The 14,476-nt window shown below is 38.4% G+C and overlaps 3 protein-coding genes across 3 annotated transcripts, besides 3 other annotated features; 2 read left to right on the top strand and 1 right to left on the bottom strand.

Annotated features, from left to right (window-relative positions):
• Positions 1-14,476: part of a sequence feature (contig 1.141 1061..203328(1)) that runs on past both edges of the window.
• Positions 690-742: a sequence feature (Short protein (ANIA_11592, CBF74008.1) was converted to a misc_feature.).
• Positions 780-798: a sequence feature (Short protein (ANIA_11592, CBF74008.1) was converted to a misc_feature.).
• On the bottom strand, positions 842-3,981 carry ANIA_08160 (uncharacterized protein; the record flags this gene model as incomplete). Its single annotated transcript, XM_676337.1, has 14 exons — positions 842-845; positions 1,107-1,133; positions 1,207-1,237; positions 1,307-1,323; positions 1,464-1,468; positions 1,831-1,855; positions 2,141-2,331; positions 2,657-2,705; positions 2,742-2,767; positions 2,968-3,059; positions 3,194-3,237; positions 3,710-3,735; positions 3,789-3,805; positions 3,945-3,981. The coding sequence occupies 14 exons, from the start codon at positions 3,979-3,981 to the stop codon at positions 842-844; spliced, it is 591 nt and encodes a 196-aa protein (XP_681429.1).
• ANIA_08159 (uncharacterized protein) lies at positions 4,840-5,596 on the top strand (the record flags this gene model as incomplete). Its single annotated transcript, XM_676336.1, has 5 exons — positions 4,840-5,140; positions 5,201-5,371; positions 5,402-5,431; positions 5,468-5,539; positions 5,586-5,596. 5 exons carry the CDS (start codon positions 4,840-4,842, stop codon positions 5,594-5,596), a joined length of 585 nt encoding a protein of 194 aa, XP_681428.1.
• On the top strand, positions 11,447-11,973 carry ANIA_11591 (uncharacterized protein; the record flags this gene model as incomplete). The annotated part of the gene is made up of 3 exons (XM_050611216.1): positions 11,447-11,454; positions 11,559-11,630; positions 11,952-11,973. The coding sequence occupies 3 exons, from the start codon at positions 11,447-11,449 to the stop codon at positions 11,971-11,973; spliced, it is 102 nt and encodes a 33-aa protein (XP_050467265.1).

Genomic DNA, 14,476 nt, shown 5'->3' with positions numbered 1-14,476 from the left:
TAGAAAATAATAAGCACATAAAATCGAAGGGCAATAAGTAGAAAGAAAGCAACAAACCAGAGGAGTATTATATTATAATACTTGTTTTTAGTATAGAAATTAGCAGTTTATTAAAGAATTACTTTATTCTAGACTCTGGAGCTTCAATACATGTTTGCAATAATATCTTAAGGTTTGAAAACTATAATCTATCAGCAACCAGAATTCTTCGTGCTGGTAATACAATAATAAGGATACAAGATACTGGGAGCATCAAGATCTGTCCAAATTATGGTAGAGAATTAGGAAATATTATTATTACCTTGACTAATATAGCCTATGTGCCAGGTCTTTATACCAGCATTATTAGAGCTAGAAGACTTAAACAAGCTGGATATAGCTAGGATTTTAACAATAATATTATCAAGAAAGAAAATAATATCATCTTCAAGATCAGAGATTACCTATTAGGTCTCTGGGTTATAGAGCAACAAAGCAATAATATATATACTTTTATAACTATAGATAATTAACAATCAGCAAAACTACTACTTCTGAAAGGAAATATAGATATTTAGTATTAAAGGATGGCTTATACTTATATTAATACTCTGCAGCATCTTCCTGAAGCAGTTACAGGTATCAAGATTAATAATCTAGATATAAACCATGATTCTAAGCAACCATGTAAAGATTACAAGTTGGCAAATATGCCTCAGCAAATCTCTCAGAGACCAATAATAACTACTACTACTCTGCTAGAGTAAGTATACTTTGATCTTATCAAAAATACAACCTAGTCTGAACAGGGATAAATAGATTACCTATTTCTATAATAAAGCCACAAGAATATATTTTGTCTTTACCTACCAATAAAAGAGCAAATATGTCAACACTGTACAGAAATTTATAAACTAGATGAAGAATCTTTTCAGCCTCACTATCAAATATCTGAAAAGTAATAATAAGAAAATACTAGGGTATTAGATTATAATATTTGAAGCAGCAGAAGGCATTGCTTACTAGTACTTAGATAGTTACAATACTAAATTAGAATAGAGCTGCAGAATAATCAGGATATCTTCTTATTATAAAGACAAGGTAGGTTCTAATAGGTGCCTGCTTACTGCAAGACCTTTGGCCCTGGATTATTACTTTAGTTATAAACATTATTAACAGAACACCTACAAGAGTAATAGGATAGAAAATACCATGGGAGATACTCACAGGAAAAAAACCAAATCTAGCCAATTTCTACCTAATTAGTTGTATATCTTATACATGTCAGTAGTAAGAAAAAGGTGTAAAAATAGCTCCAAGAGCTTACCAAGGTATTCTAGTAGGCTATATAGCCTCCAATATATAGTTTATATAGAACCTGAAGAAGCAGCGAGTTGAGACAGCAAGAGATATTAAGTTTAATAAAACAAGGCTATACAATCTATCAGATCCTTTTGTAGAGGATGAGTTAAGTATTAGCTTACCTATACTACCAGTAGAGATATAGATATTACCTGGCAGGGCTAACAGTGGAAGTAATTAATATAGATATCAAGCTCCCTGAATATATAATACCTAGTATAATACAAGCAGAATCTCCTAATAAGCAGAGTATTAGAAATGACAAAAAATTAACTGAGATAGAAGAAGCTGGTATTGAGGAACCACAAAAGGAAGATGCAGAGAAATATAGATATTCTGCCAGAAAAACTATACCATCTTTGCCTCTGCTATTACCTACACCTGATAGAACACTGAACTCAGGCAATTCTGGCTTGAATTAGATGCCAGGAGCCTTTACAGAAGCAGAAGAATAGTCAGAATCTGCAGAACAAGAAAGAGAGGACTTACTAAGCTGATATCTCCTTGAATTACTCTAAGAAGATCAGAATCAGGCAAGCAGAGAGACTGTAAATCTCCCTGATACCTTAGAGGGTATAGATAATCTTGATTTGCAAGCCTTATCAAGATCATAGGGGGTAGGAGATTAGGAAGACAGTATCTGGACAGGCTTAATATAGCTAATATAATAGAAGAAAGATAGCAGACTTATCCTTGAAAAGATTAAGCAGATTACCAGGCCTATACAGCTGTTAAAGCACCATTTATTGTTAAGGGACGTATTTAGATGGATCTTCCTATCTAGACGTGCCGTACGTACAAGAAGGAATCGCTAAAGAAGAAATGAGAAAGAAGGATTGTTGTTGCAAGGAAGTCTTGTAGGTGGCTCACCGCCTTCAGGACAGCGCAGGCCTTGGCCGAGTCACTAAGGTCTAAGGTCCTTGTATAGGCAAAGGACCCATAACATTTATTAAAGAGCCAGAAAGGGTTAAATATGTATTTGCTATAGCACTAAATACTGTAGAAAAGAGTAAGAAATAATAGTATTGCAGCAAGCTTCCTGAACTACTGAAGAACTGGTTTAATTTACTATAATATCTGCTAAAGAATGAATTTATAACATGCAGCACACCTAGAAATTAGAGGATTAGAAATAAAAGAAGTATTTATACCTATTAAACAAGTAGGAGGCAGCAGGGAAGCAGATCCTGCTACTTAAATAGGTATTTATATACAAGTTTAACAAGGATAGTTACTTTACAAAGGCAAAGGTATGTATCTGTGTGAGGGGAGATCTTGAAAAGGATTATACTGCTAATAACTATGCCATAACTACTTTAGCAAGAATATTTAGAGTAGTCATGGCTTTGATAGCAGCCTTTGACCTGGATACAGACTAGAAAGATATTATTAATATATACCTTAATTTCTTACTTGATATGCCTATCTATATACAAATACCAGATGGCTTCAAAGTATCTGGAAAAATATAGAAGGTTAGAAAAGTACTATATAGGCTCAGGAAGTCTGGACAGCTTTGGCAGCATGACCTGAAAATTGTTATGGGTCCTTTGCCTATACAAGGACCTTAGACCTTAGTGACATCGGCCAAGGCCTGCGCTGTCCTGAAGGCGGTGAGCCACCTACATAGACTTCCTTGCAACAACAATCCTTCTTTCTCATTTCTTCTTTAGCGATTCCTTCTTGTACGTACGGCACGTCTAGATAGGAAGATCCATCTAAATACGTCCCTTAACAAAAATAATACTTATAAAGTTTAGACTTCTACTAGTTCTGGAAGAAGAATGCCTCTTTTCAAATAAGTATATAATTATTCTGGTATATATTGATAATATTATTATTATTAACCTACCAACACCAGCAGCCAGAGAGGCAGCTAAGTACTTCAAAGATAAACTGGCAAAGCAATATAAGCTTCAGCATATAGAAGAAGTAGGATAGTTCTTAGGGGTAAGAGTACTCAGAGATAGGCCTAACAAGAAGCTCTGGCTCTGCCAGGACTCCTATATTAAGCATCTTGCAGCATATTTTTACCTAAACAGCCTTGCAAAATGGCCAGAAATGCTATTAGCAAGCTTATATAACCTCTCTCCAAATAAACACCAAGCAATGGAAGCTCAGATCAAAGAATATTAAATAAAAATTAGCTCTATACAGTACCCTGCAGTTCTAACACAAGCAGATATTATATATACTATTAGCTATTTATCTGAAGCCTTAACAAATCCTTTACTAGACTATATTCAGGCTGCAAACAGGGTTATTATATACCTATATATAATATATTTTCTAGCAATCAAATACTCAGGCAACAATACCAGCAAGGAAGTTGTTATATTAGCCTCTAATACAGTATTTACTGACTAACCTGACCAGCAAAGCTCTGCAGGATACCTTTGCAAGCTATATAATAGCCTGATTAAATAGAAATCTAGAAAACAACACACAGTCACAACTTCAATAACTAAAGCTAAATATCTAGCTTTATCTAATACAGCAAAGGCAATATACTGGTAGAAAAGGGTATTCAGAACCATAGGTTTTGATCTATAATATTAGATAGCAGTATACTGTGACAACCAACAGACTATTAACTTGCTTACCTCTAAAAATATCAAGCAATAATCTAAGCTCTGTCATGTTAATATATATAGATCCTGGCTTTGTCAAGAGGTTCAGGAAGGCTGACTCTATATTAAATAGATATCTACTAACCAGATGATTGTGGATAGCCTTACTAAGAGCCTTATAATCCAAAAATACTAAGAATTTGTCAGGATGCTTAACCTAGTAGATATGAAAGACCTCATCTAATCCCAAGAAGGAAACTGAAGGACTCTCAATGTACTGAGGGGGTATGTCAACTAGAGGAGATTCCTCCTTACTAATCAATATTCAGCACCTCATTCATTTGCCTGTCTATTTAATACTTTATACTATTTGTATGGCAGGGATATCTATTTAATGCCTTATACTGTTTATATGGCAAGGATATCTCCTGTATAAGCAAGAACCTTCTTTTTTAAAGCCTTGGAAAAGATATAAATTGCCTATACAGATCATAGTTAGGAGATTAAGACCTTCAATGAAATCGTTAACTACGGATATTGATTACATAACCACCCCAATAATCCACATTAAGCACTGACAGCTCAACTGACCCACTTAAAAAAATTACTGAAATCGCTTGAATCGAGTAATTTCTCCTTTCTTTTTTCCCCCAAGCCTGACACAACATCAAGTACTTGCTAAGTGCTTGAGGGTCATATATCATTATGGAATCTGACAGTCTGTCAACTCTTAATATTGAAGATGAAGATGATGAAAATATTGGAAGTTTCTCGCGAGACGCGGAACCAGAAGAAGTAGGTACATCTGTGACTTACAGCTCCACCCACACCGCTTCCCGCTGTGGGTGAGCCACACCGTAATTTCCAACCACACCGTAATTGCCAATTTTCTATAGTTTTACTATTCCATACATTTCATTCACCCAACATGCCGGAAACCTCTAATTTTGATGAATCCTGCATGGTTGAGGCCTGCGAAGCCGCCCAAGCCAAAGAAAAACCCAATATTGCCTTGATCGCGCGTGAATATGGCGTTCCGCGTCGGACACTACGAAACCGCGTTAGGAAGGGCAGCCAGCCTTGTACGGCCCGGAAGCCAGTTAATAAGGCACTTGATAGGTATCAGGAGGAAGCCCTGATATGCTGGATAGCCTTTATGCGTGATATCAACATGCCAGTGATGCCTAGGATACTAGAAGAATGGGCGAATCGGGCACTTAAGTGCGCTGGTAAGCCTGACCAACTGGTTAGCAAGATATGGGCATATTACTTTGAAAGATGGCTTCCAGGCCACCTCAAACTTGGCCCAGTGAAGCAAGAGACAAAGGAATCAAAGTATATCCAGGCTGAGGATGCAGGGTTGCTGGCACACTGGTATAATCAGCTAGCAAATGTGGTCAAAGATACACCAGCCTGGCTGGTATATAACTTTGATGGGTGTGGCTTCCAGCCTGGTGAAGGTAAACCAAGGAAAGTAATTGGTTTAAAAGGTACTCCTGATCTTGCTGAATCTGAGAAGGGTAAGAATATCACAGCTATTAAATGCATATCTGCAGATAGCTGGGTAATAGACCTATTCTTTATCTTCAAAGGTGGTGGCATCTTCATGGAATCTTGGTTTAACAAGAGTGAGGCTTTACCACTATATACAGTAATAGCTACTTTACCTAATAGCTGGGTTTTAGATGAACTAGCCCTTTAGTGGCTTCAATGTTTTATTAAGGCAACAAATAAGCATACAAAGAGGGGGGAGAAATGGATCCTTATATTTAACGGCCATGGCTCACACCTCACTGTTGAATTCTTGCAAAGATGCGAAGACAATGGTATTATACCTTTTGGATTCCTTCCTCCTACAACTTATCTCTGTCAGCTATTGGATGGGAAGCTGTTCCTAAGTTATAAACAACACTTCTAATATATTAATAATGATCTATCTTACTGGGCCGGTGAGCCAGTAGGGAAGTCAGAGTTCCTACAAGTGATCAGTCCAGTACGGGAGAAAGCCTTTAACCAACAAACTATCCGTAGAGTATTCAAAGATCATGGCATCTGGCCAGTTAATAGAAGTAAGATTGTTGACAATCTTACTATCCAAGCATGGGAACAAATCCCAGATATATACATGCCTGATTTGTCAACACCCTCTCCGCCACCAACAGCTATATTATCATCCAGCATTGAAATTTCACCTCCAAGGACAATTCAGGATCTTGAGAAGAACTAGGCAAAGTTATCTAAACATGCAGATCTTCTCACACCAAAGTTACAACAGAACCTTCAACAGATATTTGAACATAATTGAATTGCTGCTGAGAACCTTACTATGGCAAATAAAACAATCAGTCAAATCAGGACTGCACAAGCTCCCCTACAGTGCCAACTAACTAAGTAACAAGTTAAGCTACTCAGTCATGATAGCATACTAAAAGTATGTGATGCAAACTGATTAATTGCAGCAAGGAAGGCTAAGGAGGCTGTTGCAGAGGAGAAGAAGTTATAAAGACAGTGGAAGAAGGTGCATGGTAAGAAACCACCACCAGCATCTATACAGGAAAATAAGGTATCAGAAGAATCAGTAAAGGCAGCGGAGGAGAATGGTGAGGTTTTTTTCTTAGATAGCCAGCCAATGCATTGAGAATAGCTTCAAATATAGAAAATTGGTAATTACGGTGTGGTTGGAAATTACGGTGTGGCTCACCCACAGCGGGAAGCGGTGTGGGTGGGCTGGAAGTCACAGATACTAAGTACTTTTCAAGCAGCTACTAACTACTTGGTGTAAGGAAGATACTATTCCAATTCTACTCACCCAAGCAAAGGGCAAATCTCTTACCACCCTTTATTTAGAGTATATCAATGATCTCCCTGAATATCCTGAAAGCTATATACATGGCTATATATATATTATCCCAGCAGGCATGCAGTCACAGGCAGAGATAGAACAGATAGTACATGATATAAGTAACTAAAATAACTCCTAACCACTTACTAACCAGTTTAGGTTCAATATGCCAAGTCTCAGCAGTATTCCCAGAAGCGACCAATTTACTGCCCTTTTCTGAATTGCGAAGTTAGAAAATAGACTTGGAGATGCTCTGGAGTCTACTGCTGTGAATACCTAAATCAGAAGCTTCAATCCTATCATTATACTTCTGTATCTGTAGATGAGAGTATCTGGCAAGAGATTCAGAAGTATCGAAGCAATATTCAAGTACTTGAGGAAGATCTAGGCAAGCGCAATACATATAGGTATGGGACACTTAACTAATTGAAGAGTACTTACTAAGTGATTGAAGCTATTACCGCTCAAAGGTCTCATTCTTTAAGAAAGGCCATGCTTGTATTAATCAACTACCACATTGCAAACCAGTTTTTAGGCGATATAATTTTATGGTAGGTAGAACTACTAAGTACTTAGTAATAGATAGACTTGTTAAACCACGGGTTGGGGCGGGTTTTCAGGCCTAGCTGATCCGCCCACGCGGGTTTTGGGGTGGGTTACCTTCACAGTAAACCGCCCATGGGTTTAGCAAATAATTCTAACCCAACCTAAATAACCCAAAATAACCCAGTAATGCATATCATTACTCTAATAGACAATAATCTACATAGTTAATAAAATACTGTATTTAAATACTGTATTATAATTATCTAAGTAAGAAAATATAATCTAAATACAGTAATATACCTATTCAGATATCTTGGCAACCCAGCGGGTTGCTCCGCCGGGCTTTGGGGCAGCCAAAAATATCCAAAACCCAATAGATAATTAGAAGGTCTAACCCAACCTATTTCTTGGCGGGTCGGGGCGGGTTGGGGCGGGTTTCGTGGGTTGGGTTTAACAAGTCTAATATAGAAGCATTATATTACTGGCAAAATACCTCAAGCTGAGGGGTTTGAAGAAATTGTGCTTTAACTGATTAGCAAGTGGTTCATAGTTGGTTGTGTAGTACTTACCTGTAGTCAGACTCGGGTCTTGTATCTGTAAAATTAGATCCTTGATTTCTTGAAGAATATGCTCTGGAGCTTTAGTTGGCGGTGGTAGTAGATACTTATGAACTCTATGAGATGTGAATATAATATATAGGCATTGCTTAATATCAACTAGAACCATAGTATTAAAAATAACATTACAGGGTAGATATATCAATCAACCGGGTCCCTGTGGATGATCGCGATCTATATAGGGTGGTTAGGAACTGCTTGGTAAGTACTTGGCGAGTACTTGTCAAGTACTGACCATAATACTTCCTTCAACTTGATAATGTTACGGGCTAATGCCATTAATTATCCTACAGGTAGGATCATCACAGAAGAACACGCTAAAGAAAGAAGAAAAGAGAAGAAACAAGATCAACAGGATAGAAACATCTAGATATGCGCCAGCTTACCGATGGGTCATGTGACGGAAAGGTCACGTGAAGCGAGTGGCCGTCGACGGCCTCGAGCACTACTTCCGGGCAGGGCCCGCTACATTACTCCCCCCCTTCTTCCGACGTTGAGATGGTGTAGTTGGGACGGGCCGCTGGTGATCGCTGCGGGCTTCCCACTTGTCTAACGCTGCTGAGTCTTCAAGGTTCTGGGCTGGTTCCCATGTAGGACGCTGATATCCAGTCCATTTAACAAGAAACTCCCTCCGTTGGCCTCGTCCAACTCGTCATATGCGTTCGTCAAGGATCTCCTCCACCTGATATTCTGTTTCGCCGTCAACAAGAACTGGTGGTGGTTGATAGTCATTATTCTGCTGACTAGGAAACAGGTCATTAGCAGCAGGGTGCAGTAGGGATACATAGAAGATATTATAGATCCCTGCAGGGGTATCCAACTAGTAGACATAAGACCTAATTTTCTCAAGAATAGTAAACTTAGCATGCTGTGTATCAAGCTTCTTGCTAGGATAGTCTATCTAGATATTATACAGGTCAAGCCAGACCTTATTACCAACTTTATACTGAGGGGCGGCGTCCTGATGAGTATTAGTATATTCCTTGTATTTCTGCTGAGCTGCGGCTAATTCTGACTAGGCAATTTCAAGGGCTCTATATATCTTGGTAATGATCTATTCAGCTCTTTTCTTAGGTATTCAGGCCGTGTCCTCAGGGTTGAAGCCTGTATCTAGTCCTTCAATGTCCAATAGTTCAAGGTCATATCTATGGTTAAGGAAGAACAGACTAACACCAGTACTAGCTGCATCTCTGCTATTAATAGCTAGTTACACCATGGGGAGCAATAACACCCAGTTAGATTATGCATGGTTGCAAAAGTTGTATAGGTAAAGTTTAATAGTAGTATTTATTTGCTCTATCTGGCTGTCAGTCTGTAGATAGAAGGCAGTTGAAAGTTGTTGCTTAATCTGCAATAGCTTGCAGAATCATTTCCAGAGGCTGCTGACAAATTAAGGCCTATAGTTAGATATAATAGCACTTAGGATGCCATAGTAGCTAATAAAATATTAGATCAGTAGTTAAATAATGGTAGCAGCATCTGTCTTCTTATATGGAACTAGTATCACACCCTTTCCTAGTCTGTCACCAATAACCATAAGATCTTCACAACCAGCTGAGTTTGGTAGGCCTGTAATAAAGTTAATAGATATCTCCTGCTATTTTCTATCTAGAATAGGGAGTAGCTTCAGCAAGCCCTGCCAGCAGTCTCGCCATACTTGATTTGCTCCATACTTATCATAGTTGTGTACAAACTGCTGAATGTCTGCAGAGATTTCAGGCCAATAGAAGTTGCGTGCTATGATAGAATATATTGTGTTTTGTCCGGGGTGACCAGTAAGTATAGAATTATATATCTCCTGTATTAAATGTGTCTAGAGGGACTCTAAATTCAGGACCCAGCATCTTCCCCAGAAGAGTAATTATCTATTAGGTAATATTAAGTATTCTGATATTAAAAGGCGCAGCTGTAGATTGCTCAGGAACTTTGCAGCACCATTTTCCACAGCAGCTTTTGCCTCCATTAACTGTTTGTCATGCTGTTCAGCGTACGCCCAATGCTCCTCAAGGGGAAGCTTGCGTAGATTATCAGCTGCTGTAATCTGAGCTGGGGAGGTGAATGTCTGATAGAAATGTGCAGCTTTCTGTAGGTTATCAAAGGTAGTATCAGGGTCAAACAGCCAATACTCCCTTAACTTCAGTCAGTCATCATCAGCACCTGTAGACATGTCTTGTTCATGGCAGGATAGGGCATCAGGTCGGCCGGCTAGTTTTCCAGGTCAGTAATATAATTTGTAGTTAAAGCAGCTTAGGATATCTGCCCAATACATTTGTTGTTTATTTAACTGTTGTATTATCATAAAGTAATGCAAATTCTGATAGTCTGTAATAATAAGGAATTCCTTTAGTCTAATAAGTTCTACCTTTTATTCCTTTAAAGTATTAATAATGGCCAGTAGCTCCTTGTTATAGATCTCATAGTTACATTCTACTGGTGAGTTCTTCTTGGAGAAGTAGGTACAAGGTCATAGTAAGCTATTATTATTATACTGTAAGAGCACTCCACCAGTAGCCCAGTTTAAAGTATCTGTTTTAACAACTATTTCTTGATCAGGGTCAAACTGCATTAGTACTGGTGCAGTGGTAAATATTTGCTTTAACTGCTCAAATACTTGCATGTACCTGTTGGTCCAGTTAAATAGTATACCCTGCTGTATTAGGGCCACTAAGGGATATATTAAATCAGAAAATCCTTATATAAAGTGTTAGTAGAAGTTTACAAACCCTAGGAATAACTATACTCCATAGGTTAATATAGGGGTTTGCCAATCAACAATGGCCTTGACCTTCTCTGGATCTATCTGTATTCCTTTGCCTGCTTCAATAATAAATCCCAGATACTTAGTACTTTTAGTTTCAAACTTGTACTTGTTGATATCTATCTGCAAGCCAGCTTCCTGTAGTCAGGCTAGTACTCAGTATACATGTTCCCTATATTAATATAGGGATCCATCAGTAAAGATAAGTATATTGTCCAAGTATGCCAATGTGAACTTGTCAAGGAAGTCTTGTAACATCCAGTTGATATACTATTGGAAGGTGCTTGGGGTATTAGCCAAACTAAAAGGCATAACAAGCCATTTAAACAGGCCAAATCAAGTTCTGAATACAGTCATCTACTCATGCCCTGGTACAATTCAGATTTTATAGAAGACTATAATAATATCAAGCTTTGTAAACTATTTGGCATGTGATATCTGTTCAAGGGTTTCATTGATTAATAGTAATAGGTATCAGTCTTTCTTAGTGATCATATTTAATACTTAATAATTAATACAGAACCTAAGGCTGCTGCCAGGTTTGCAAGTAAAGAGGACTAGGGCTGCAGCTGACAACTTGCTAATATAAATAAAGTTCTTTTCAAGCAGCTCTGTAAGAGTCTTGCAGAGAACTAACAGCTCTGCACGTGACATGTTGTAAAGAGGTCCCCATAGGGGTTCTGCCTTCTTGCTGTCTGCAGTTTTGAGTTCAATCTTATAATCAATATCTGGACAATATAGTGGCAGCTTATTGGATTATTCACAACTAAAGATGTCAAGGTAGTCATAGTAATGCTTGGGTAGCTTTGCACAGGGATCAGTATACTTCTTTACTTGTAATGCCTTCTCAATATCCCTTATTAAGACTGCAAAGACCTGTATAGCTTTATCCTGTCAGCCTTTTCTCTACCATGCTGCAAACCTAGTAGCACTGATTCTTCTAATATCAAGATATGGTTTGTCCTCTGTCCTTTTCACAGTTCCACCATCAGGAAGGCGCAGCTAGGGGCCTTTAGGCTCTACCATAATCCTCTGGTATTCAAGCCAGGGTATGCTGACAACAAGATCAACATTATCTCCTAGTTGTAGAACAACATAGGCATATACAACTGGTTGATAACTCCCCCCAATATCTAATGCAAACCAGGTGATCTCCTGTACAGTATTACTATTTATACTACTATAATTCTCCAGCTGTATTGGTATAATCCTTTGCTATTCTAGTTGAAGTTTGTAAACCAAGTACTTTGATATAATTATATATAATATATAACCAGTATCTACAAGGGCTTTTCCTGAGTATAAGTTGTTTATAATTGCAGATACAGTAAATTTAGGGTTATTAAACCCTACAGCTTGTTGAAAGCATTGGAACCCTGTCATTAAGTCACACTTATCTGAGTACTTAATAGGCCGCCCTATCAACTGTTTAACTGGCCCTTGTAAGGGACTTTTTACAAGGACTGGTTGTTTCCCTGTTTACTATAGGTATCCTTATCATTGGCTATAGATTTATCCTCAAGCATTGGTATAACTGTCTGTAATATTAGTTGGTATAATAGCAGAGGTATAGCAGGAGTATATTAACAGTTTCAGACTTGATGCCTAGTTGTGCTATACTGTAAATACCTGCTATCCTGTCTTTGCTTGTCTAACTCAGCCTTATTAACCTATTTAGCTTGTTATTATTAGTTGCAGGCCAGTACAGGGATTGGCTCCTAGTCTATTATATCTCTGGAAGTGCTGGTTGGCATTGCTTGTATAACTATTACTGTTAGGACTTTGGGTTGCAAGGTGGCAGAACTGCTGATATTATTACTGTACTTATCCCTAGTATGCCAGTTAAGCTGTTAATTAAGTTGATAATTCTCTTCTAGCTAATCTGCAATTTATAGGAGCTGATTGCAATAATTTATAAAACCATCTTCTTTAGTAATAGTCACAATTTAGTCCTGTATTTCCCTATTCAAGGCATTGTCTAGGTAGTTCTTCTTAACAACATTGCCCCAGCTGTGGCCTCCTGCCTCTATCAGGAGTTGATTAAACTCTGCTAACATATCTTAAAATAGGTAATTACCCTGTTTAAGGGTACTAAGCTTGCATAGGGCTCTCTCAGTCCAGTTCTTATCTTCAAATATTGCGTCTATATAAGTTAATATTTGCCTAAGTATTTCCTCCGTGGCTGTTGGTATAGCATGTATATCTATCCAAGGTAACATAGTATCTGCTGTAAGGCCTGCAAGGCGCCCAAAAGCATACTATATACAACTATAGGGAGATCCTATAGCCCTTCTATTAATTTGCAATTTTGCTCCCAGAAGCCTCCTAAAATAAGTATACTTCTCTAGTTCCCTCCTGTTATATACAGGTAGGTCGCCCAGACTATGCCTGGGTTGTTCCTATTCTCAATTCTTAGGTAACATGGGACTGTTTGGTGTATGAATACCTTTACTAGTAGCAGTAGATGTTTGCTGCATTGCTGAGGTTTGTTGTTATATAAGATGCTCTATTAGCTGTTATACCTGCTATTATATTTGCTGTTGCCCTTGTATATATTAGGTTATCTACTGTTCTATCTGTTGATGCTCTGCCACACAGGTCTGTTCTAACTGTTTATAGAACTGCTGGAACATAGACCGCATATCCAGGCTGCTGCCAATATTACCACCTTTGTTGTTATTGGCCATGTCCACATACACTTCGGTATAAGTGTCGCGTCCGGTGTCACGTTCGCTGTCCGTATTGTCCGACTGGTTGTTCAAACCGTTGTCCAAAAGTCACTCTCCAGTCTCCGTCTTCCGATGTCCGTTACCAATGTCCGTTACTAATGTCTGTTTCCAATGTCCACTGCCCAATGTCCGTTATCCAATGTCCATTGTCCAATGTCCGTTGTCCAATGTCCGTTGTCCAGTGTCCGTTGTCCAATGTCCGTTGTCCAATGTCTGTTGTCCAATGTCCGCTGTCCGACGTCTTGTTGTAGTAGTGGTTGTGAGCGTGTTCTAATGTTACGGGCTAATGCCATTAATTATCCTACAGGTAGGATCATCACAGAAGAACACGCTAAAGAAAGAAGAAAAGAGAAGAAACAAGATCAACAGGATAGAAACATCTAGATATGCGCCAGCTTACCGATGGGTCATGTGACGGAAAGGTCACGTGAAGCGAGTGGCCGTCGACGGCCTCGAGCACTACTTCCGGGCAGGGCCCGCTACAGATAATAGTTCAAAGACACCACATTCCTCAGCTGCTGGTAGAATATCTTTATTAAAAAGATCCTCTAAGAACTGAAGATCAAGCACTGCATAGCCTTGAATAGCTCTACAGTAATATTTAGTCAGATTATTAGTTGTATCATTAATACACCTAATATATGGACTAAAGGTGCCGGTAACATTCTAAGAAGTTAGCAGTCTATTACTAGACTTGTTAAACCCAACCCACGAAACCCGCCCCAACCCGCCCCGACCCGCCAAGAAATGGGTTGGGTTAGACCTTCTAATTATCTATTAGGTTTTAGATATTTTTGGCTGCCCCAAAGCCCGGCGGAGCAACCTGCTGGGTTGCCAAGATATCTAAATAGGTATATTACTGTATTTAGATTATATTTTCTTACTTAGATAGTTATAATACAGTATTTAAATACAGTATTTTATTAACTATGTAGATTATTATCTATTAGAGTAATGATATGCATTACTGGGTTATTTTGGGTTATTTAGGTTGGGTTAGAATTATTTGCTAAACCCATGGGCGGTTTACTGTGAAGGTAACCCACCCCAAAACCCGCGTGGGCGGATCAGCT

This window comes from Aspergillus nidulans, chromosome II (assembly GCF_000011425.1).
Source record: "Aspergillus nidulans FGSC A4 chromosome II".
Lineage (NCBI taxonomy): Eukaryota > Fungi > Ascomycota > Eurotiomycetes > Eurotiales > Aspergillaceae > Aspergillus > Aspergillus nidulans.
This window is presented reverse-complemented; position numbering and strand designations above follow the sequence as displayed.